Source organism: Lissotriton helveticus, chromosome 3_1 (assembly GCF_964261635.1).
Source record: "Lissotriton helveticus chromosome 3_1, aLisHel1.1, whole genome shotgun sequence".
Classification (NCBI taxonomy): domain Eukaryota; kingdom Metazoa; phylum Chordata; class Amphibia; order Caudata; family Salamandridae; genus Lissotriton; species Lissotriton helveticus.
The window spans coordinates 1,310,173,927-1,310,197,181 of record NC_136061.1 but is presented as its reverse complement, the minus strand read 5'-3'; the positions used below and the strand labels follow the sequence as shown (position 1 = coordinate 1,310,197,181).

Here is a 23,255-nt window from a genome sequence, read left to right as displayed (position 1 = left end):
TTCCATGCCACATAATTACACTGCACTCCATGCAATCAAACACTCCAAATACCACTCAGTGCCACATATTTACACGCCACAAATTAACACTGCACTCAATGCAACATCCACTCCAAATACCCCTCAGTGCCACATAATTACACGCCACATATTTACACTGCACCCAATGCAACATACACTCCAAATACCACTCAGTGCCACATATTTACACGCCACATAATAACACTGCACTCAATGCAACATACTCTCCAAATACCACTCAGTGCCACATAACTACACACCACATCATTACACTCTACTGAATGCAACACACACTCCACACAATACCACTCAGTGCCACAGAATTATATGCTACATACTTACACTGCGCTCAACGCAACATACTCTCAAAATACCACTCAGTTCCACATAATTACACGCCACATAATTACACTGCACTCAATGCAACATACACTCCAAATACCACTCAGTGCCACATAATTCGACGCCACATAATTACACCGCACTCAATGCAACTTACACTCCAAATTCCACTCAGTGCCACATAATTACACACCACATAATTACACTGCGCTCAATGCAACATACACTCCAAATACCACTCAGTGCCACATAATTACATGCCACATATTTACAGTGCACTCAATGCAACATACACTCCAAATACCACTCAGTGCAACATAATTACACGCCACATAATTACACTGCACAACATGCAACATACACTCCAAACAATACCACTCAGTTCCACATAATTACACGCCACACAATTACACTCTACCGAATGCAACACACACTCCACACAATACTACTCAGTGCCACATAATTATATGCTACATAATTACAAGCCACATAATTACACTCTACCGAATGCAACATACACTCCAAACAATACCACTCAGTGCCACATAATTATACACCACACAATTACACTCTACTGAATACAACATACACTCCACACAATACCACTCAGTGCCACATAATTCTATGCTACATAATTACAATGCAACATACACTCTAAAACAATACCACTCAGGGTCACATAATTACATGCCACACAATTGTATGCTACATATTTACACTGCCCTCAACGCAACATACACTACAAATACCACTCAGTGCCACATAATTACACGCCACACAAATACTCTATCTATCTATCTATCTATCTATCTATCTATCTATCTATCTATCTATCTATCTATCTATCTATCTATCTATCTATCTATCTATCTATCTATCTATCTATCTATCTATCTATCCATCCATCCATCCATCCATCTATCTATCTATCTATCTATGTATAGCCCTCACTCTATCTATCTATCGCCCTCACTCTATATATCGCAATCACTCTATCTAGTGCCCTCACTCTATCTATCTATCGCCCTCACTCTATCTATCTATCACACTCTCTCCATCTATTTATCGCATCACCACAGCAACACTCAGCACCACCACAGCATCACTCAGGGGCACCACAACATCACTAAGCGCTACCACAACATCACTGAACGCCACAGCATCACTCGTCGCCACCACAACATCACTCAGCGCCACCACAGCATCAATCTGTGCAACCATTCAACAACAACTGGTTCAAATATGTTCTCTCAATGTTTTAAGCTTTATTACAAATGTTACAAAAAGATGTTAATATTTCACTTCTGTTCTTGGATTTGTCACAATAAAATACACTGAACATAATCTTTACAAAAGTTATTTACAAAAGTTTAAGCTATTGCCATTATAAATTACAATAACTTTTATTTAAGTATTAATTATTTTAAAAAATTAAAAGCCATTGTTATTTGTAATATCAATACATCTAAGTCACGCAAATACAACACATTGCATTACAATTGCTATAGGTGTCACATTTGCGAAAGTTATAACTATTGGCATTGTAAATGACAAAGCTATTAATTTTGCTATTTTCAAAACCAACACATAAATAAAAAATGTGTCATTTACAATACCAATAGCTCAAACGTTCCTAATGCGAGACCTATTGCATTGCAAATGCTTGTTTACTTTCAAGTTTGACATGTTTGTCATTACAATTTTAAGCGTAAACATGAAAAAACCCAGTTATTTATGTGCTGCGGTAAGTGCTCTGTACTATATGCAAAGCTTTAACATTCTTTTCTGATAGTGTACTGTGTGTTATTTTTCATTTCAAAAACTTATGAACTTATATGATTTTTTCCACTACCCACAAATGACAGACCTTTAGAACATAGTTCACACAATGGGAAGTCTATATAACAAGCATTAAAAATGCAATAGGTCTCGCATTTCATTAAGTTAAAGCCATTTGCCTTGAAATACAATACCATTAGCAAATCAAATGGCTTTAACTTAATCAAAGGTGAGACCTATTGCATTTTCAATGCTTGTTTTTTTAAACTCTGCCACAGGGAACTTGACAACAAGAGCACATGTGATAATATATCCCTTCTGGTTTACTTAATTGGTCGCATGACATTATAAAATAGCTTACGGGCTAAAGGACCCGCAGAGAATATCTTTGTCTACCCAAAAATGTCCATTGCGTAATAACATTAAGCTAACACTAGAAGTTAATCTAAGTTTCTCCCATGCAACCATTTTTGAACTTCTTCTCAGGACAAAGGAAAGAAACAAGCAAAATGAGTAGAAAACACATGGACTGGGGGGATATTCTCAAACTATTTCAGGTGTGTGCAAAAACCAGTTTGTTGTCCCACAAGGATGTGCTAGTAATTGTCTTCGGTGCTACACAGTCCTGAGCAACATCACTGACGAGAAGCTAAGGGCCCGATTCACAAATCCAGGGAAACTTCTAAATTCAGCTGAGGTTTGCAGATGACTTGATTTACAAGTGTAAATTCAAATTTGGAATTAAAAAAAGATGAATTTACTCTACTAAACAGACTTACGTATAAAATCTACCCCGTTATAGTGTGAGTTCATGTGGGCATAAATGGCAGAGGTACTAAACAATTTTGCAAGTTAAAAAAGCATTTCTTACTCACAGAAGGATTTTTATGAATCATTACGAAGGGGCGACCTCTTCAAGTTGTGATTTATAACTTAATTTATCAATGATTTGTGAATACAAATGCAGTTGTAAAACATTGAAAAGTTACTCACACCTCAAGCATGGTGGTGAATGATTTGCAAAGGGAGTCCGTGGCTCTCCTTTGGGAGTCATTTCAGTAAGCTTCAGGGGGGTTTGCAGTTAAAAGCACTGTTGCAGGGGACCATGTCCCTCCCCCCGCCCCCAGGTGCTTCTAAATAAGAAACGTATGCACAGCTTTTTAATAAAAAAATGTTTCCTGTTTGAGAATGCAAATTCAAGGATAATGGTCTGCTGTCCTTACTGGCCCCTATTCTAGCATTCACTGCTATTTTCAGGAGCTCCCGAACTAATGTTCATGAGGTAGGTTATTTTGAGACCCTCGGCAAATATGCAAAATTGTTATTCAATCTCTTAGTACATAGGTCGCATCGCAAATTATATAACCATTTGCAAAACAGGTTTGGTAACGGTAACGGTTCTTTAATACACGAGAGCCTAAATCTTTATCGGCTGAGAGTGAACATTCTTTGGCGTGGATGGTATGGAAAGTTGGTGCACACCAACAAACACATTTGTGGGTGTTCTCAAACTTTCATATGGCCATTCACACACTGTAAATAGTCAAATATGTATTACTGTTAAGGACAGGAGTAAATCCCCACCATTGACAAGAATTATGGGGAAACTCCATAAAAGTAAATTTTGCCATGTTCTGTGTCCCTACGCCTCATCCATCATAGGTTATGTGTGCATGACCAATATGCATATGTTATTCCCCATGTCTGATTAATGACGCAATTACAGTTGTGTCCACCTCTGGTATGTCAGTTTCCAGTCCTCGTGAATACTACGAATATCAGGCCTATGTAAAGTTATATTGCCACGTTTCTCAGTGTGCACGTTATTTCATTATAAAGTCCCCGTTTCCAGGCCTCAAAAGGGCCCGGACAACAGATTCAGCTCCTGTCTCCTGAAAGCCTCGCTGAGGAGCGATACAGCCCCCACCTGTATCCTCGACCCTTCACTTACTTCCTGCCTCGCAGTGCCCGGTGCAGCTTGGCTCTGCCTCTGAGTCTGCCAAGAATATGTTATGATTCCAGCTATCAGTTCAGTCCTTCTTCTCTGCATTCCTAAGCTACTGAACTGCATCAATAGTTTCCGTCATTGTCTAGCCTATTCGGCTCCACGTTAGAGAAATACTGTATTAATGGTCATTTAATATTCTTCATCACGCACTACATGTAGAATAATGCATGGTCCAGTCTTAGAATCAAGTTAGCTTTTCCCCTCATGACTTCTAGTTTATATCAACATGTTCCCTAAACATCAGATACCAGATAGGGTTTAGGTACATGTCGCTCCAACCCTCCAGACTCTAGTCTCTGCTCCTAGCACAGAGTTCGTAGCCCCCAGCTTCTCCTAGTAACACGTCATTGCCAGTTTTCGCGCACCACCAGGTTAGAGGTCCCGGCTCCTTAGGTAGCCCCCTCCTATGTTTCCGCCCATTCATGACATATTCTGTTACGTTTGCATCACATGTCTATGTATACTCCCAGTTACACCTACTTTTACTGTTATCTTTCGCGACTGCTACGCGTCACGCCTTCTGCTCCACCCACTGCTACGCCTACTGCAATGTAATGCTATGTGTTTGCGCTATGTATATAAGTTGATGTATTGTTATTAAAAGTTAGCGCGCTCATCCCAGACCCGGCCCCAGCAGCTGCTGGGTCATCCTATGCAGGTTGTCCTGATCCTGTCCTTATGCTGTAATAAACCTGCAGAAACTCCTACTACCTCGAATCTTGACTCTTATTTTATTGAGCTATCTGTTATTCATTCATACATTCAAAAATAGATCCGGTATTATTTATTTATATACCACATAATGGCGCCCGAACAGGGACTTGCCCTTTCCCCACGCGTCGGTGAAGCCACGCCGACCCCCTGACCCTCTGCAGCCGTGACGGAACCATACCGGCCACGTGCAGATATTTCTGCCTCAAGTATCCCTCAGGCCCACGGAGGAGACGGAGGAGGCGGTCCAGCATCCGAACGAGACGGTGGAGGAACGCGGCGAGTCCCGACCAGAGCCCAAGCCAAGAGTCCAAGGTCCGAGGTATCCGGAGGCCCACCCGTAACTGAAGTCCGAAGTTCGTCGTCCGTCGTCCAGTCCAGTCCGAGGCCTTTCCGTTCTTGCTGCCCGGTGAGTACCATTGCTGGGGTAGTATCTAGACAGGACCAATCTAAATTGACTCCTGGTCCGTGGGTTGGTGGTGCCCAGACTCACAAACGAAGTGTTCACCTAGGTGGATACGGGTCTTGATGCGTCCCTTTATGGGACCGGTATGTTCCGTACTGTTATAGCAGTGCATCCAGTAACTCTAGTCTGTTCCGTTCTCGAGAAACTCTGTTCTGTTTCTGTTCTCAGTATTCCAGGTAATATTCTGTTCGACCTGTCATTTATAATGTTGTTCAATGTATTTCCAATGTCGTGGTATGCCTGAATTGTTTTCCCAATTGTTATTGTTTTTCGTGTATTGTATTGTGTTCCGATTCAAGTTTACAATGCCGCTCTTTTCCAAGTTACGTCAGTTAAAAACTAGAAAGGGTTTATTAGAGGAAGCAGTTCCTGTCCCGCCCAGGGACAGTCCAGGTCATTTTATGTATCAGAAACATGGCATAAGCGCCATATTGTATCTAGATTTATGGGTAGAGTATACCAAACAGTTAGACGAAAAGTATAGATGGCCCGTATCGGGTACATGGGATGCCGAATGTATCATGCGAGTAGAAGAAGCATTATGGAAAAAGAAAGCCAGACAGTCACAGAAAGATGCCATCGAGTTATGGCGTAAGGAAGCCCATAGAAGGACCGAGAAAGAAGTCAGAAAGTCAGAGTTAAGTAGAGAATCCCAGGAACGAGCCCAAGAAAGAGAATTAATCGAGACAGGTGAACAAGTCAAAGCCGAACAGTCAGACAGACAGAGGCATGCCCTCATTAAGGGTATGTATCCTCTTCTTGCCGAAGGTTTGCCAAAAGCGACCCCAGAGGCATCTAGTAATTTCCCGCCACCATTAGTTCCGACCAAGCTACGTCACAAACCGACCGCAGCTGATATTTTTATTTCGTCCTATCTGGACGACACAGTCCCCGAATATGCAAATCCTGTTCGCGCTCCGCCAGTCCCTGTAAACCAGGTAGTTCATGCTCCTCCAGACACCGGGGTGCCCTTAACAGCTTCCCCGGTCCAGCCCGCCATACAAGTCCAGCCCACGTTACAATTACCGACCCTGCCAGGACGAAGAATGTCAGTCGACGATTCTAGTCTAGGGGCCGCAGGAGGAGGTCTTCCTCAAACCCCGCCGTCACACAAGCGTTTAACATTACTCGAATTACATGCTCAAGCGTTACAGCGCACGCCTAAACATCAGTCTGTTACAGAAATCAGGCAAACCCTTAACGAATGTGTCTATGATCCAGTTCCAGGCGAATATAATATGGTTTTATATTCCTTACGTGTAAGGAGAGTGACCGAGTATCTAGTCACCTTACCGAATATGAAAGAAGATCTAGACAGAATATATCGTTTCATCCGTACAGGGGATGATCCAGAAAGTATTGGCGAGATTATGTCTCAAAGGAAAGCCGAGATCCAGCTCATGATATCAAAGTTCCTGATCAATTGTCTAATAAGAGAACAAGATTACCCGTCTAACGATTCCGCCGAGATGAAAATTCTGACAAGGTGGAGTGATAATATAGCCGAGGGTAAGCACAAGACCGTCAGTGCTATGGAGAGTATGTACAAGAAAATCCGTAAAGAAATAATAAAGATACACGAACAGCGTAAAGCAGCACTAGTAAGCGAGAAAGAAAGTATCTCTGATCCTGAAGAGGAAGAGAACGAGAATCCCGCCAGAATAGCGTATGTAGGAAAATCTAGATTTCCAGATCGCCATTTACGTCTAGAACACAAGTCTATTGTTCATCATCCAGCACCAGAACAAGGTTCTCTAGAACAAGTATTCCAAGCTACCGATCACATTCTGAAATCACGAGTCGGTTACAGTGAATTAAGTACTATGCACGAACAAGAACTAGCCCGATCAGCAGTCCGATGGATTACTGATTCTACCACTTTTCCAGACGAAATAGTGGCACAAATGTTTCTGAAACTGCCCCCAGCCGAGCAACGACTGGTGGGTATGTATATGATCCAGTACCTCATTACTCTGTATGAGGGTCAACACTCTGATCCAGGTCCGTTACACGATATCCTGAACGAGTTACTCCAGTATAGATGGAGAGGTCTAGGTACCGATTTAGTTAGTGTCATTCTAGAACAGCGTCACAAGTATAGAACGTTTCTGAATCCGCATTTTGTTCATGTTTCACCCCCAGAAAGCAAATCATTCTACATAGACAGACAGAATCCGTTACGAGAAGTCCACCCAGTCCAAGGGGCGGGTGGCGAAATGCAACAAGTGTTTGTATACACTCCGATTTCAAAGATGGAACTTCTTGAAATGAAGAAATTAATTCCCTGTCATGACAAAGATCCAGCAGGGTTCCATAGAGAATTAAAAGACATGCTCCGGATGGGAGAATACACTTACCCAGATATCGTTAAAATGTTAAAGGTCCTGCTACCCGCAGGGGTGTATGAAAAGCTAAAGGAAAAGGAATGGGAGGTGGGAGAGAAAAAGATCGATTGGGCAGTCCTAGAAGCAGAAGACAAGGCACGGGTACCAGGTACCGGTCTTGGAGATAAATGTAAAGAATTACCAGAATTATTGATTCAAGTTTTACCCAGATTATTGACAACTAGGAAGGAAGACTGGGATGCAATCTCAGCCTGTAAACAGAAACAAGATGAAGATATTAGTGATTTTTATTCTAGATTTGAGAAATGTTTCAGTATTAACAGTGGTCTCAAGACAAGTAGTGAGTCATACCCTCACCTTTTCGTTACTAAATTAGTCGAGAATTCAAGTCCACAAATTAAAAACCGAGTTCTGAAAGTCGAAAGCACCTGGCAAGCAAACACCCCGTCCCAGATGCTCCAGATGCTCCAGTATCACCAGAATAGAATCAGGGAAGAGCAAGAACACGAAAGAAAACGTATGAAAGACACGAAAATGAAAGTGCTAGTTGCACAATCTATTCCTCAAGACAGTCAGAAGAGGGGTCCGAATCAAGCCAGTCATCCTGCAGCTCCCGTTAAAGGGAACTGCAATTATTGTAAACAGCCAGGTCATTTTATAAACGAGTGTGCAGTTCTGAAACATAATATAGCTACTGGTAAGACTAAAGAAAGACCACGTCCGCCTAGACAAGAACAAGTTTCACAGACTCCTCAGCCACAGAATGCACAACAGACAGTTCCCGCACCGCAGCCCATTGCTGCAACACAGCACGTTACATCGCAGATGTACCAGTATGCTCAGACAGAGTATCCAGAGTACCAGCCATATTCATGAAACAGCCTAGAGAGGGAGGTAGGCTTGCCTCTCATCGAGATACCTGTAGATCAAGAAGGTCCCTATGTTCACAGTCAAGTATTAGGGAAAGACAGAAAGTTTTTGATCGATACAGGGGCAAGTAGGACCACAATCAGTCACGCCGAAGTTCCAGGGGCTCCGCTCTCAGGCTCAAGAAATGTTTCCCTTGGATTTTCAGGAAAGCCAATAGTTAACGAGATTTCAAAGCCAGTCACTCTAGAAGTAGGTCCATTGTCCCGTACTACTGATCTGTTACTTACTAAGTCATGTCCAGAAAATCTATTAGGCATTAAGACACTGAAAGAATTAGGTGCAGTTATTTGCTGTTCCCCAGAGGGAATACGTCTGTTCCTACGTGACTTCAAGGGTCACTATGTATTACGAGATTTTGATTCAAGATTGTCTAAAGTTCCGCAGCATTTATGGGCGCAAGGTCCAACTGATGTAGGTTACATGCAAATCACACCCCATCGTGTGACTCTCAAACCAGGTGTAGTGTTACCCCGAATCAGACAGTACAGATTGCCACCTGAGGCTGTAGCAGCCTTATCCAAAATTATTGACGAGCTCATGGCTCAAGGAGTAGTTGTAGAAACTGACTCCAATGTATGTAATTCTCCGATCATTCCAGTCATGAAACGTACTGATCCAAATGCACCTCCAGTATATCGATTAGTGATTGATTTACGAGAGCTTAACAAATGTATTATTCCTCAGTACCCAGTTGTCCCAGACATTTCTTCCCTGTTAACAGCTATTGATTCCGAAGCCACGTTTTTCACTGTCATAGACCTCAAGAATGCATTTTTCAGTGTTCCAATTCATCCAGACAGCCAGTTTCTTTTCGGATTTTGTTTAAATGGAAGGAGCTATATGTTCACACGCGCTCCTCAAGGTTTCACAGAAAGCCCTAGTATTTACAGTCAAGCACTCAAGAGACAACTAGACAACATTCACATGCCAACTGACACTGCCCTACTCCAGTATGTCGATGATCTACTGATCACAGCCCGTTCTGAACGTGACTGCGAGCGAGCATCACTTACAGTTTTGTATTTTCTAGCCGAGATGGGGCACAAGGTGTCACCTTCGAAGCTTCAATTCTGTGTCCAGCAAGTGGTATACTTAGGACACTTACTGTCCAAGAGGGGTAGGCAGTTGACACCAGACCGTATCCAGTTAATAGCGAGTCTTCCTCAGCCCAGAACCCAGAAGGAGGTACGTGCCTTTATCGGCCTTACTTCTTATTGCAGACAATGGATTCCCCAGTATGCATTTCTAGCCAAGTCACTGATACAGTTAACGACACAGGAGGCAGCCGTATCGACTGTCCTCCCTTGGACATCTGAACATACACTGAGTTTCAACGAGTTAAAGAAAGTTTTATGCCAAGCTCCAGTTCTAGCTACACCGAACTACAGTAAGCCTTTTACACTTTTTGTTACTGAACGGGAAGGTACAGCATTATCTGTTCTCACACAAGATCAAGCAGGACAATACAAGCCCTGTGCTTATTTTTCGAGCACATTAGATCCAGTCGCCCAGGCGTTGCCTGCGTGCCTCAAGTCAGTTGCAGCCACAGCACTAGCTATCAGACAAAGTGATTCCATAGTTTTAGGACATTCCCTGACAGTACAAGTTCCACATTCAGTAGAAGTTCTTTTAAACCGAACACAAACTCAGCACTTGACAATTGCACGTTTAACAGGTTATGAATTGACACTGTTCCAGCCACACATAGAAATTAGACGCTGCAACGTCCTGAATCCTGCTACACTGTTACCATCAGTTAATTCAAATCCAGCCACACATGACTGTGTGGAAGTAGTTAACATTACGACAAAGCCAAGACAAGACCTGACAGACATTCCGTTACCAGACCCCGACCTGACACTTTATGTGGATGGTTCATGTATGAGAACTAGTACAGGAGAACTAGTCGCCGCGTATGCAGTGACTACTGACACTGAAGTTATTGAAACACACCGTATTGATACCCTGTCCGCTCAAGCAGCAGAGCTAGTCGCTCTGACACAAGCCTGTATACATGCCAAGAACCTGAAAGTTAATGTTTACACAGATTCACGTTACGCATTCGGAGTTGTACACGACTTCGGAGTGCTCTGGCAGGAGAGAGGTTTCATGACTTCTCATGGAACCAAGATTCAGCATGGTCTCCTTATTCAAGCCCTGTTAGATGCCATACATTTACCGACATCCATTGCCATCATGAAATGCAAAGCACATACGAAAGTTACTGACATTATTTCCCAAGGTAATGATCTAGCAGACCGCACAGCCAAGCTTACAGCACAGACTCTAGACATTCCAGTTAATCAGACACATACTCCAGATCCGATTACATGCATGACAGTTAAGGACCCTACACAAGATGTCATAGATATCCAGTTACATGCTACTCCCGACGAAATCAAGAAATGGTCTGAACAAGGAGGGGTCCAGACGAATCAAGGATGGTTAACGAAGGGTAGAGCCACATGGTTTCTCCCCGATTCTATGGTTCAAGTCATTATCAATACCGCACATAGTCCAGCACATTTAGGAGAAAAAGCTATGTTAGACAGTATCCAGAACATTTGGTTCAACAAGCATTTACGAGCTGCAGCCAAGCAGAAAGTCCGTACCTGTATGATATGTTGTCAGTTTAATCCAGGTAAAGGTGTCCCGGTGGAACAAGGTGGTTTCCAGCCTCCTGACCACCCTTTTGAGGTCCTCCAGATGGATTATATTCAGATGGAGCGATGTCGAGGTTTCAAGTATGTCCTTGTAGTTGTATGCGCTTTGTCCAGGTGGACAGAAGCATATCCAGTCCCAGATTACACAGCCGCGACCACTGCCAAGCAGTTGGTTCGTGAATTCTTCCCTAGATACGGACTCCCTAGAGTCGTATATTCTGATAACGGCCAGCCATTCTCCTCTGAACTGATGAAGCATGTTTCCCTGTTGTTAGGGTACCAGTGGAAGTTTCATTGTGTACGCCATCCTGAAGCAGCCGGTCTAGTCGAGAGACATAATCAAACCCTAAAAATCCGTATTGCCAAAGTTTGTAAAGAAAAAGGTGTGGACTGGCTAGTAGCTCTGCCAGTTGCTTTGTTTTATATGCGCATGGTCGCACATTCCAGATCAGGTCTGTCCCCGTATGAGGTCGTATTCGGCCGCCCCCCTAATATGTGGGGTACTCCTAGACCCCGAAGTATTACCGATGTTTCATGTAATATGCTGACAGATTACCTAGCTTCCTTGATGTCTGCCCTCAACTCATGTCGTTCACAGGTTGCTGCCGCATTTCCAGACAATACCGAGGTGGCACCGCATGAAATCGTTCCAGGTTCCCTAGTGATGGTCCGGAATTTTGACCGATCAAGTCCGCTGGAGCCTCGTTGGAAGGAGCCCCGTCAGGTCCTCCTCACCACCCGTACAGCCGTCAAGTTGGAAGGCAGAAAAGGATGGATCCACCTTTCTCATATTAAACTTTTTAAAGGATTGAAATCCGTTTCTAAAAACATTTCCCAGGATTTGAAAGATTGTCAGAACATTGTTTTAAAGGACTGTCCCGCAAAAGACATTACTACAACCCCTCCCTGGTTAGAGAAAACTCCGCAGCAGGAGTATAAGCAAAAGCTCAGGTCTAATAAGTCAGTCAGTTTGATTGTATAAGTCCTCCCCTAGGTGAAACGGTTAGACTGTTTCTGACATGTATAAAATAGACCCCCATAGTGAGAGAGTCAGTCGAAGTTCAATTCAATGTATCGTTTTTCTGAGTTTCGTATTATTCATCAGCATTTTGATTTCCTGCACCAGCTATGCGTTCTATCTGTATTTTCCAGTTCCTCATGTAAATATGTCTGCTAATGCTACAGTAGAGCACACGTTTAGTGATCTGCCTCCTCACGAATATTCATACCGCCTCGCTATGCGCAACAACACATTTATCCGTATGTTACATTACTCACACCAGACCAGCAATGCCACTAATTGTTGGGTGTGTGGTCGACTCCCCCCTTTCCAGACACCGAAGGGAGTTCTGCCACTCTTTCCTTATCCATTCTCACATAATGGTTCGTGTGGAGCATGGTCCACGCTAACGTCATCCTCAACAGATATGTCTTTTCTTAACAGTACATGTTTTTCAGACAAGCAAGGTTTCCCCCACAGAACAGGTTTAGATCTAGAAAATGAAGTATATAATTTAGGTAATTATTCGTCGAATTTTATGGTCCTGAATGTTCAGTCTGATACTACTCCAGACTTACCTGCTATTTCAGTACTACCTGTCAAAGGCGAATTATGTGTCCGTAGTTATGGTTCTGTACATGTAGGACATAGTGAATGTACTACTGTTATCCAGTATAGTGACAGTGGGAAATCTGTTTTCAAAGCTTCACGTCATTCTTATTTTATTTGTGGTCAGACCGCATATGTCCGTCTGCCCCTCGATTGGGAGGGAACCTGTTACATTGCCTTCCTACTGCCACCTGTTTTCCTAGCCCCATCTGATTATCACAGAAACACACATCTAGTACACATTAGACATAGAAGGGAGTCCCCAATTGTCGATTATACTGAAACTACTCTAGAACAGTATACAGATTTCAATAAAGGTTTCTTCTTCTTTGTAGGACCTGTCCAGAATAGTAAACTGATCCGTAGGTTAACAAGAACCCTTGAAGCTGTAGTAAATGAGACTGCCTCTGCTCTAGGTAACCTAACCGAAGAACAATCTGCTATGAGATTTGTCGTTTTGCAAAATCGTCTCGTCCTTGACGTCATACTGGCCGATAGGGGCGGGGCCTGTAGAGTCATCGGATCTAGTTGCTGCATTTTCATTCCAAATAACGCGCCGTCTGTTTATTCAGCTATAACCAGACTCCATAAAATTGCCCATCTGTTACACCAAGATCCAGGCACCTGGACATGGTCCGGTTGGTTCTGGAATATAATTTCCGCATGGGGATGGAAAGTCCTGTCCTTTCTAGGTATTGCAGTAGCGATCATATTCAGCTGCTGCCTTTGTATACAATGTGGCCCTGCGATTTGCAGCATGTGTGCTACCTCTTGTATTCCTAGTCCCAAGCCCCGTTCTAAATCCCGTTCCAAGACAATTCGAGACGAGCAAATGGTACTGTATGAAATGATAGATGGTATCATGAAAATTGATGTTTCCTGATGGAAACGTAGTGACAAGGAGGGAATGTGGAAAAGTAAATTTTGCCATGTTCTGTGTCCCTACGCCTCATCCATCATAGGTTATGTGTGCATGACCAATATGCATATGTTATTCCCCATGTCTGATTAATGACGCAATTACAGTTGTGTCCACCTCTGGTATGTCAGTTTCCAGTCCTCGTGAATACTACGAATATCAGGCCTATGTAAAGTTATATTGCCACGTTTCTCAGTGTGCACGTTATTTCATTATAAAGTCCCCGTTTCCAGGCCTCAAAAGGGCCCGGACAACAGATTCAGCTCCTGTCTCCTGAAAGCCTCGCTGAGGAGCGATACAGCCCCCACCTGTATCCTCGACCCTTCACTTACTTCCTGCCTCGCAGTGCCCGGTGCAGCTTGGCTCTGCCTCTGAGTCTGCCAAGAGTATGTTATGATTCCAGCTATCAGTTCAGTCCTTCTTCTCTGCATTCCTAAGCTACTGAACTGCATCAATAGTTTCCGTCATTGTCTAGCCTATTCGGCTCCACGTTAGAGAAATACTGTATTAATGGTCATTTAATATTCTTCATCACGCACTACATGTAGAATAATGCATGGTCCAGTCTTAGAATCAAGTTAGCTTTTCCCCTCATGACTTCTAGTTTATATCAACATGTTCCCTAAACATCAGATACCAGATAGGGTTTAGGTACATGTCGCTCCAACCCTCCAGACTCTAGTCTCTGCTCCTAGCACAGAGTTCGTAGCCCCCAGCTTCTCCTAGTAACACGTCATTGCCAGTTTTCGCGCACCACCAGGTTAGAGGTCCCGGCTCCTTAGGTAGCCCCCTCCTATGTTTCCGCCCATTCATGACATATTCTGTTACGTTTGCATCACATGTCTATGTATACTCCCAGTTACACCTACTTTTACTGTTATCTTTCGCGACTGCTACGCGTCACGCCTTCTGCTCCACCCACTGCTACGCCTACTGCAATGTAATGCTATGTGTTTGCGCTATGTATATAAGTTGATGTATTGTTATTAAAAGTTAGCGCGCTCATCCCAGACCCGGCCCCAGCAGCTGCTGGGTCATCCTATGCAGGTTGTCCTGATCCTGTCCTTATGCTGTAATAAACCTGCAGAAACTCCTACTACCTCGAATCTTGACTCTTATTTTATTGAGCTATCTGTTATTCATTCATACATTCAAAAATAGATCCGGTATTATTTATTTATATACCACAGTGGGTCAGTGCTTTCTTTGGAAAAGAGTGATTGCCGTTGCTCAGAACTATTCCCCAGATTCATCAATGTCCCGTTTTGCGAGTCCTTAATAGCGATTTTTAAGGAATCGCTATTAAAGACTCGCAAAAAGGGGATGCAGGTAGTAATCGCAGTATTTTTTGCGACTTCTACTGCTTCCTTATTTGCGATTCGCTAATTGCAAATCGCAAATAAGGAATGGCTATCCCATTCATTCCTATGGGCCTAAAGAGTGATTGCCGTTGCTCAGAACTATTCCCCAGATTCATCAATGTCCCGTTTTGCGAGTCCTTAATAGCGATTTTTAAGGAATCGCTATTAAAGACTCGCAAAAAGGGGATGCAGGTAGTAATCGCAGTATTTTTTGCGACTCCTACTGCTTCCTTATTTGCGATTCGCTAATTGCAAATCGCAAATAAGGAATGGCTATCCCATTCATTCCTATGGGCCTAAAGGCTGATGCAATCTGCTAACTGAGTAAAAAAACTGCATTCTTTTTTCTTTATTTTGATTTTAGTATTTGTGGCATTTCAGATGAACAGGCTTTTAACGTAGCAAAGCATACATTTCACCAATAGGCCTGTTCTCAAACCTCAAACATGCTAGACAAAAACTGTGTTGATGCATCAAGAGGTGCCTTACTCTAGAAAATAGTCAAGGTGTGTACAATTATTGGTAAAATATTTATGCCCATTATATTGTTTCACCCAAGGCCTAGCTTGGTAGCTCATATGACGTCACCATTGTTCTGAACCTACTGGCTGTGGCTGATAAACAATCCTGATTCCCTGAACCACTTGCACCGATATGCAAGAAGGACAGTATTATTTATGGAAGAGCATGAAGAATAACCAACAAGATTTGATGAGCAAGAATCCAAAGAGGGAAGACTATAACAGGCAAAATATGGTTCCTGAAAGTCTTCTGAAAATTGACAAAATCTTGGGTCCCCTGCTTGGCCATGCTCACTCTCTGAGGAAAAGCTGGCAAGCTAACTAGGTCACCCTGTAAAAGCAATCATCGAGCCTTAGAAAAATTTAAAGTACCTCATAATATACTTTCTATATGGACCGGCCAGTGAGCTGCTGTTCTTCTCCAGCTTCAGTCAAAAGATTGCATACAAAATGAAGAAGTCCATTATTTTGTTTTGATGAGAAAGAATTTGTCTCGTAGCAGGTGTCTTTATGTAGAATTTAAAGAACCTCTTGCTGGTGCTTATCTTACATTTTTCTAATATTTGGTATTGGACTTAGATTGCGAGAAGTAGATTTCTAAGCAGATGAAGAGAAATTGACCACACCTCTGATGGTTCTGGGGAATTGTAAAGTACCCTATTTCTTATGGCAGCTTGGCATAACGAAGGGGCAGAGGCAAGAACACGGAAGGGGCAGACGCACAACGAAGGGGCAGACGCACAACGAAGGGGCAGAGGCAAGAAAAATGGCACAATCCCGAGTGCAATCAAGGGGCAGAGGCAAGAACACGGAAGGGGCAGACGCACAACGAAGGGGCAGAGGCAAGAAAAATGGCACAATCCCAAGTGCAAGAAAAATGGCACAATCAGGGGAGCAGAGGCAAGAAAAAATGGCACAATCAGGGGAGCAGAGGCAAGAAAAATGGCACAATCAGGGGGGCAGAGGCAAGAAAAATGGCACAATCAGGGGGACAGAGGCAAGAAAAATGGCTCAATCAGGGGGGCAGAGGCAAGAAAAACGAGTGCAATCAGGGGCAGAAGGCAAGAAAAAAACGAGTGCAATCAGGGGGCAGAAGGCAAGAAAAACGAGTGCAATCAGGGGGCAGAAGGCAAGAAAAACGAGTGCAATCAGGGGGCAGAAGGCAAGAAAAGCTATTGAGGGGGCAGAGGCAAGAAAAATGGCACAATTAGGGGAGCAGCGGCAAGAAAAATGGCACAATCAGAGGGGCAGAGGCAAGAAAAATGGCACAATCAGGGGGGCAGAGGCAAGAAAAATGGCACAATTAGGGGAGCAGAGGCAAGAAAAATGGCACAATCAGGGGGGCCGAGGCAAGAAAAAAGAGTGCAATCGGGGGGCAGAAGGCAAGGGGTATTTATAGCACCCAGAGGAAGCCTAGCAACGCCTGCGGCCTCTAGGCGCTGTACGAGAGATCTTCGAGAGGCTTTCAAAAGAGGCACAGAGGAAGAGAAAGCGACGGAGTAATGTTCAGGATTTAACAGCAGCCCCATTCATTTCGGGAAACGAGTGCCTTCGCCTTCTTCCTTCCTCGCATCACGCAGCTTTCCTCGTGCTGCCTAACTCCTCTCCGCACTATCATGTGCATGTCTCCGCCTCCCCATCCTGTACCTTTCACCCTTCTGCCCCTCCCCTCTTCTGTTGCATCTTTCCCTGCTATGTTCTCTCAGCCATTCTCACATATATGGCGCTCTGCACCAGTCCAACACAAGTGGCAAGCGCCTTGAAGCAACTGCCTTCCGAGAGCCTAAGGTACACCAACAACTCATCTACCAGAGAAAATCACATTGAAGCCGTCTGTAACGGGGCACATGAAGTAAGCACTATGCAGTCATACAACTGGCAGAAAGTGCTATAAACATGCTGTTAAGACACGACGAATGACTCCGACGAGCACACAATGCGCCATGAAGCAGTTTCTCACATGTTGCTTTACAGAGAACCGATCTAGCTGGGGTCGACACCATGTTGGGAAGAGACCATGTTTCCAGCCTTGGTCTTACATTTGACAGCCTCATATGTTAGGAAAGTTCATGCATCTTGCTCTTTCCACCTCTCCAGCACCTCTAGCGTTTGGAGGTGCACTTTCACAGGCATAAAGCACTGCACAGATTACCCGCATAACACTAGGACAGTCCTGGTTTGCTTCTGTTCAACCTATGGTGCGTATAGGAGTGCTTTGAGGTGCCTTTTATTGGCGTAAAGCACTGCACAACTTAACCACATTACACAATGACAATCTTGGTGTGCTTCCGTTCAGTCTATTGTGCTTACAAGAGTGAGGGGTCAACTTAACGCCGGACACAGTACACCACGAAAAGAGGAGTCCAAGGCTAGCCAGGGAGGGAGTGGATGTTTTTCGAAAATTGATTTAATGGGTGGGGGGCGGGGGGGTCCAAGTCTATCAAAATGGGTGGGGGCAATCATAATTTGGTTGGAACCCAAGACAATCCAAAGGGATGGGGTAGGAGGGCAGTTCAAGTCTATCAGTAGTGGGTGCAAGTCAAGAAAATAAATGAGGAGGGGAGTTGAAGCCAGAAAGGGGGATCAAAACGGGGAGTTCTAAGTCTAACTTGAGATATCTTGGGGTCAACGCTAGCAGAAAGGCAAGTCGGTTTCATGCACGGTCTAAGTAGATCAGAAAAAACAGCATATCAGGAATGGTGTCCAAATCTATCAGAAGAGGGAACACTGTCATGGGGTGGATGAAGATCTAGGGGGGGGGCATTTAAAGTCTGTCCAGACGGAGAGGTTTGAAGCCCATGAAGGGGTCATCTACAGGAGCACTTCGGACCTTGGTTCGCGTGCGAGGCGCTATATGGGACGAGAAGCTGATCAGTTTCTCGAGAGGGAAACATTTTAGGCGCCACAAGTCCGGAGTCTCCGAGTGTGGGAGTGCGGATCTCCTGGCCCACACCTTGGGAGGGGGGCACTTTCTACCCCCACCCCAAACAGTTCACCCCCAACCCACCCGGGGGTCTGCAGCCGCACTCACTCACCGCACATCTCCAGCAGCAGCAGCGGGACAGCCCCGGGCTCCATGCTCCGCTCCCGGGCTTTGCTCTGCCTCCAGCCCCGTGCTGCGGGGGTCCTCGTGTCCTGGGGGCAGCGCTCTCAGCCTCCTCCCGCTCACGCATTTCTGAGCAGCGAGAGGCGCCTCCCTGCTCCTGCCCAGGGGCAGAGGCAAAAACACGGAGGGGCAGACACACAATGAAGAGGCAGAGGCAAGAACACGGAGGGGCAGAGGCACAACGAAGGGGCAGAAGCAAGAACACGGAGGGGCAGACACACAGAAGGCAAGACAAGAAAAAAACGGCACAATCTGAGCAGCGAGAGGTGCCTCCCTGCTCCCGCCCAGGGGCAGAGGCAAAAACACGGAGGGGCAGACACACAATGAAGAGGCAGAGACAAGAACACAGAGGGGCAGAGGCACAGCGAAGGGGCAGAGGCAAGAACACTGAGGGTCAGACACACAGAAGGCAAGACAAGAAAAAACGGCACAATCAGGGACAGAAGAAAACTTACCTGTGGCAGCGAGACTGTCCCGAGCAACAATGGCGGCCGCAAACGTCCGAACATTTTCGGATTCGGGGGCGTGTTTTTGGCTTCTGAGTGACGGATGACGTCACAGGTGGAAAGAACACCAAAAACACGCCCCCGAATCCGAAAGAGACGGGGCTTGTTTCGAGTGACGCCTCTCTCCTCCAATGGCTGGCCTCTGTTTAGGAAGCCAGCCAATGGAGGAGAGACGGAGCAGAGAGGCGGGTTAAACTGCCCTACTGAACATCATTAAACCTCCGACTTCCGGCTGGCAAGCCAGCGTTGGGTCCTCGACCTAAAAATAGCGCTCGCAAAGGGCCAGATTCTCAGAATCTGCCCTTTGCGAGCCGATTTTACTATGATGAATCTGGCTGTATGCTCAGTAGCTCAGGTAAGTGTTATTTGCGCATGAATGAATACCAAGGTTGTGCAGTCTGGAATTCACCTCCTGACTCTTTAATCCAAATACCAAGTCCTCTCTGCCCTTTTATCTCACTCTTGGGGTTACTGCTTTCTCCCTTTGTGGCAGGTTTTCTGCCCTTCTCTTCTTTCCCTTGTGCGTGTTTTTTTTTTTAGGTTTCGACCTAGCGAAAAGCTGCGCGGCGCAGCTTTTCGGAGCAGGTCGAAATCTTTTGAGTTACACTGTGTGCTTTAGTTCAGCCTCTCTCTTCCATTGGCTAGCACCATAAATGGAGGCTAGCCATTGGAAGAGAGAACTGTCCGTCATTTCCCGAGGCGATTGGTGGGCGTTCCCGACGATTCTTTCCTTCTCCACCCTTTTCGCATCATCATCGCGGCCGTGGGCGGGGCTTATTTTTTTGGGCGTCCAGGTTTGTTTTGGCCATTCGGCGGCTGACCGCCAACTGAGGAAGCCTTCCCGACCCCCCTCCCGCTGCTCAGGGACACAGTGGCTCATCACTACTCCAGAGACACACTACACTGCCCACCATCAGAAGTATGGACTGTGAAACGAATCAACACTACATTACCTCCCACAACACTGCCCCAACCACATCCCTCTCCCCCACAACACCCACCCCGTCACCAGCTCACCTGGCCCGCACAGACGACTGTAGTGGTAGGGGTTGCAGCAGGCACTGTCCTCCGACCTCCCGAAATTCTGACAGCCCAATAGCGCCTTGAGCTCGGTAGGGCGCTGAATATCAGGCCAGCGGAAGAGCTTGCAGAGTAGCCACTGGGGGGAGGCGGGCAAGCCCCCCACCCGCAGCTCGGCCAAGCGAGGGGGCAGCGGGACACAGTCCCCTACCATAGCTCCTTTGGATTCCACAGCCTCCAGCAGCGCCTCGAGGCTCCGTAAGCGCTTGAGAAGCGAGTAGGTGACTGCTTTCAGTTCGAGGTCGGGCGGGACGGGGGACCGTGGGGATCCCATGGCGGGAGACTGGGGGGATGCCGGGGTGCGGGGGCTCGAGGGAGAGTTGTCCTGGAAGAGGCAGCAGGTCACCGTCCTGTCCGAGTCCTCCGGGCTCGCTGCTGCCCCTCCGTCCAGCCCCTCGGGGGTCGCAGACGTGTCTCCATTGTCGGTTTCAGAGGTGTCCCCTGTCCACCCCCCAGGGGTCTCCGCGGGGCTTCCACGGTGCCCCCAGGAGATCCCAGCAGTACCTGCGCTCTGCCCCACGTCGGTCCCAGCAACGCCGCCATGCCTGGCCCCAGGGCTGGCAGAGCAGCCCCCATGACGCCCCCCGGCCCGATTCTCCCCCTGCTGCAGCACTCGGCTTCTCCAAAGGCGCCGGACCAGACTGGAGCGTCTGGACCTGAACATGCGACGAGGATCCGGAGTTGCTTCCCCCTCCTTCCTCCCCCGGCTCCTGGGTCCGATCTTGCCTGGCTCCCTAGTCCCCCTCGGGGGCAGGAACCCGGAGATGCATGGGGCTCCGTGCACCACCCCTCCGGGGGCAGCACACGTTCAGCCGAAGAGACCGTCCATCAAACTGCAAACAACAGATGCCCGTCCGGAGCCCGCACACATCAAGGAATCACCCAAAACGGGTTTGGGGTGAGGGGGGGTCCTAGATTTCAATCCTTCACATGCACACCACGAAGCGCGCAGAAACTCGCTTTAAAGTGACGTCCGCGTGTGGGGTCACAGCACGTCCGAGGAAAGCCAGGTAAATCCGGATGTGAACTGCTCGTGAAAGTGGAAATCCATCAGCTCACAGAGGCACAAAGTGCCAACATCCTCTTTGCGTGGGCTGAGCCCCTCCAGTTTCTGAGGCCAAACGTGGCAAAATTAAAGAATTAAGGCTAAAAACGGAGAGAACTCTCAAGTTCATGTGCTTGAAACCGATACTCTCCCCACGAGGGGCCCCAACAGGAGGAGAACGACGAAGTGCTTGCTCTGCCGTGGACAGTCTTCGGGGCGCTTGTATTGCAATGAATAAAACACAGGTTTCGAGTGTGCAGGGCCACAGATGCGGGGCGCTCACCCTGTGAAATGGAGGCGACCCTCGGCTGCTTCCGAGCTCTGCCTCTCCCCCACCCCCCACCCCCCTACAGCAGCTTTACCAAGAAGCAAGAAAAGCAGCAGGAAAACTGCACTTCCACTGCAGCGCCGAGCAAAGAGGCCAAGAAACGTCCTGTAAAATCCTTGCGTTTATAAGGAACCGAGACCTCGCCCCCAAGGCCCGGCGGCTGCAGGGGAGTCGAGGTCCAGTGCGCGTCCGAGAAGGAGCACGGCTGGCTCTGAAGAAGGGGCCTCCCGGCGGCGCCGCTCCCGGCTGCTCCAGCAGTTCTCTGAAGAGTTTTTAGGTTTCTACCTGGCGAAAAGCTGCGCTGCGCAGCTTTTCGGCGCAGGTCGAAATCTTTTGAGTTACACTGTGTGCTTTAGTTCAGCCTCTATCTTCCATTGGCTAGCTCCATAAATGGAGGCTAGCCATTGGAAGAGAGAACTGTCCGTCATTTCCCGAGGTGATTGGTGGGCGTTCCCGACGATTCTTTCCCTCTCCACCCTTTTCACATCGTCATCGCGGCCGTGGGCGGGGCTTATTTTTTTTTGGCGTCCAGGTTTGTTTTGGCCATTCGGCGGCTGACCGCCAACGGAGGAAGCCTTCCCGACCTCCCTCCCGCTGTCCGTTCCCGCCCCCCCCCCCCCCGTCCGTGTGCTTCATGTTTTTCCTGCGGCCTTCCCGACCCCCCTCCCGCTGTCCGTTCCCGCCCCCCCCTGTCCGTGTGCTTCATGTTTTTCCTGCGGCCTTCCCGAACCCCCTCGCGCTGGCCGTTCCCGCCCCCCCTGTCCGTGCGCTTCATGTTTTTCCTGCGGCCTTCCCGACCCCCCTCCCGCTGTCCGTTCCCGCAGTCCAGGTGAGTGCCCGTTCCCGCCCCCCCCTCCCGCTGACTGTGTGCCGTTCCCGCCCCCTCCCGCTGACCGTGTGTATCGAGGTGCACTGTAGGAATGGCACCTAATTCGTCGAAGAGAACACTCTAAAAGAAAACCAAATAGCCCAGTACTTGGCCTGTAACTTCCCAGCAGCGTCAAGGAAAGCGAATATTTTTAACTTGAATTGTCTTCATATCAGCGCGAGCTTCCTTCCAGATCCGTGCCAAGATACCCTTGGCACCATGAGTGGTGAATATTTTTCATCGTAATTGAGGCCTATTTTGGTTTAAATGCACCCAGAGCCTTGGCTAGTGCCACGAACCCTCTGTAGCCGAGGAGCAGGCGCCCCCACACAGGAAGGACCCGCTGAACTGTGCTGAGATGTATATACCCGGGAACAGCTTCATTCACTGGGCTCACTGTCTGGTTCACGTGGCGTTTGCAGAATAGAGCCTTCTGTCGCGATACTATGTAGGGATAAAAAGAAGCTTTTATAAAGCAAAGGAGCCCTGCTCTCTTCAGCAGTGGGATGGCAAAGCTGGCACGTCGGTGAGAAATATCAAGAAGCTGCTGGAAAGCAAGAAGAAGGAACCCATCCCATGGTTTCGTGGGAAAATAAGCAGCTATTACTGTGGTGCGCTGGGCACTCGGACCCCTGGGCCCCGGTGCC

The 23,255-nt window shown here is 46.7% G+C and overlaps 1 protein-coding gene across 1 annotated transcript in view; it reads right to left on the bottom strand.

Moving 5' to 3' along the window:
• LOC144824245 (mothers against decapentaplegic homolog 6-like) overlaps nt 1-21,188 on the bottom strand; it is a 32,927-nt gene extending 11,739 nt beyond the window's left edge. The window contains exon 1 of the mRNA XM_078683388.1: nt 20,305-21,188. Coding sequence (XP_078539514.1) covers nt 20,305-21,031 — 727 coding nt within the window. The 5' untranslated portion in view covers nt 21,032-21,188. The remainder of the gene's footprint in view (nt 1-20,304) is intronic.
• Between the last annotated feature and the right edge of the window lie 2,067 nt (nt 21,189-23,255).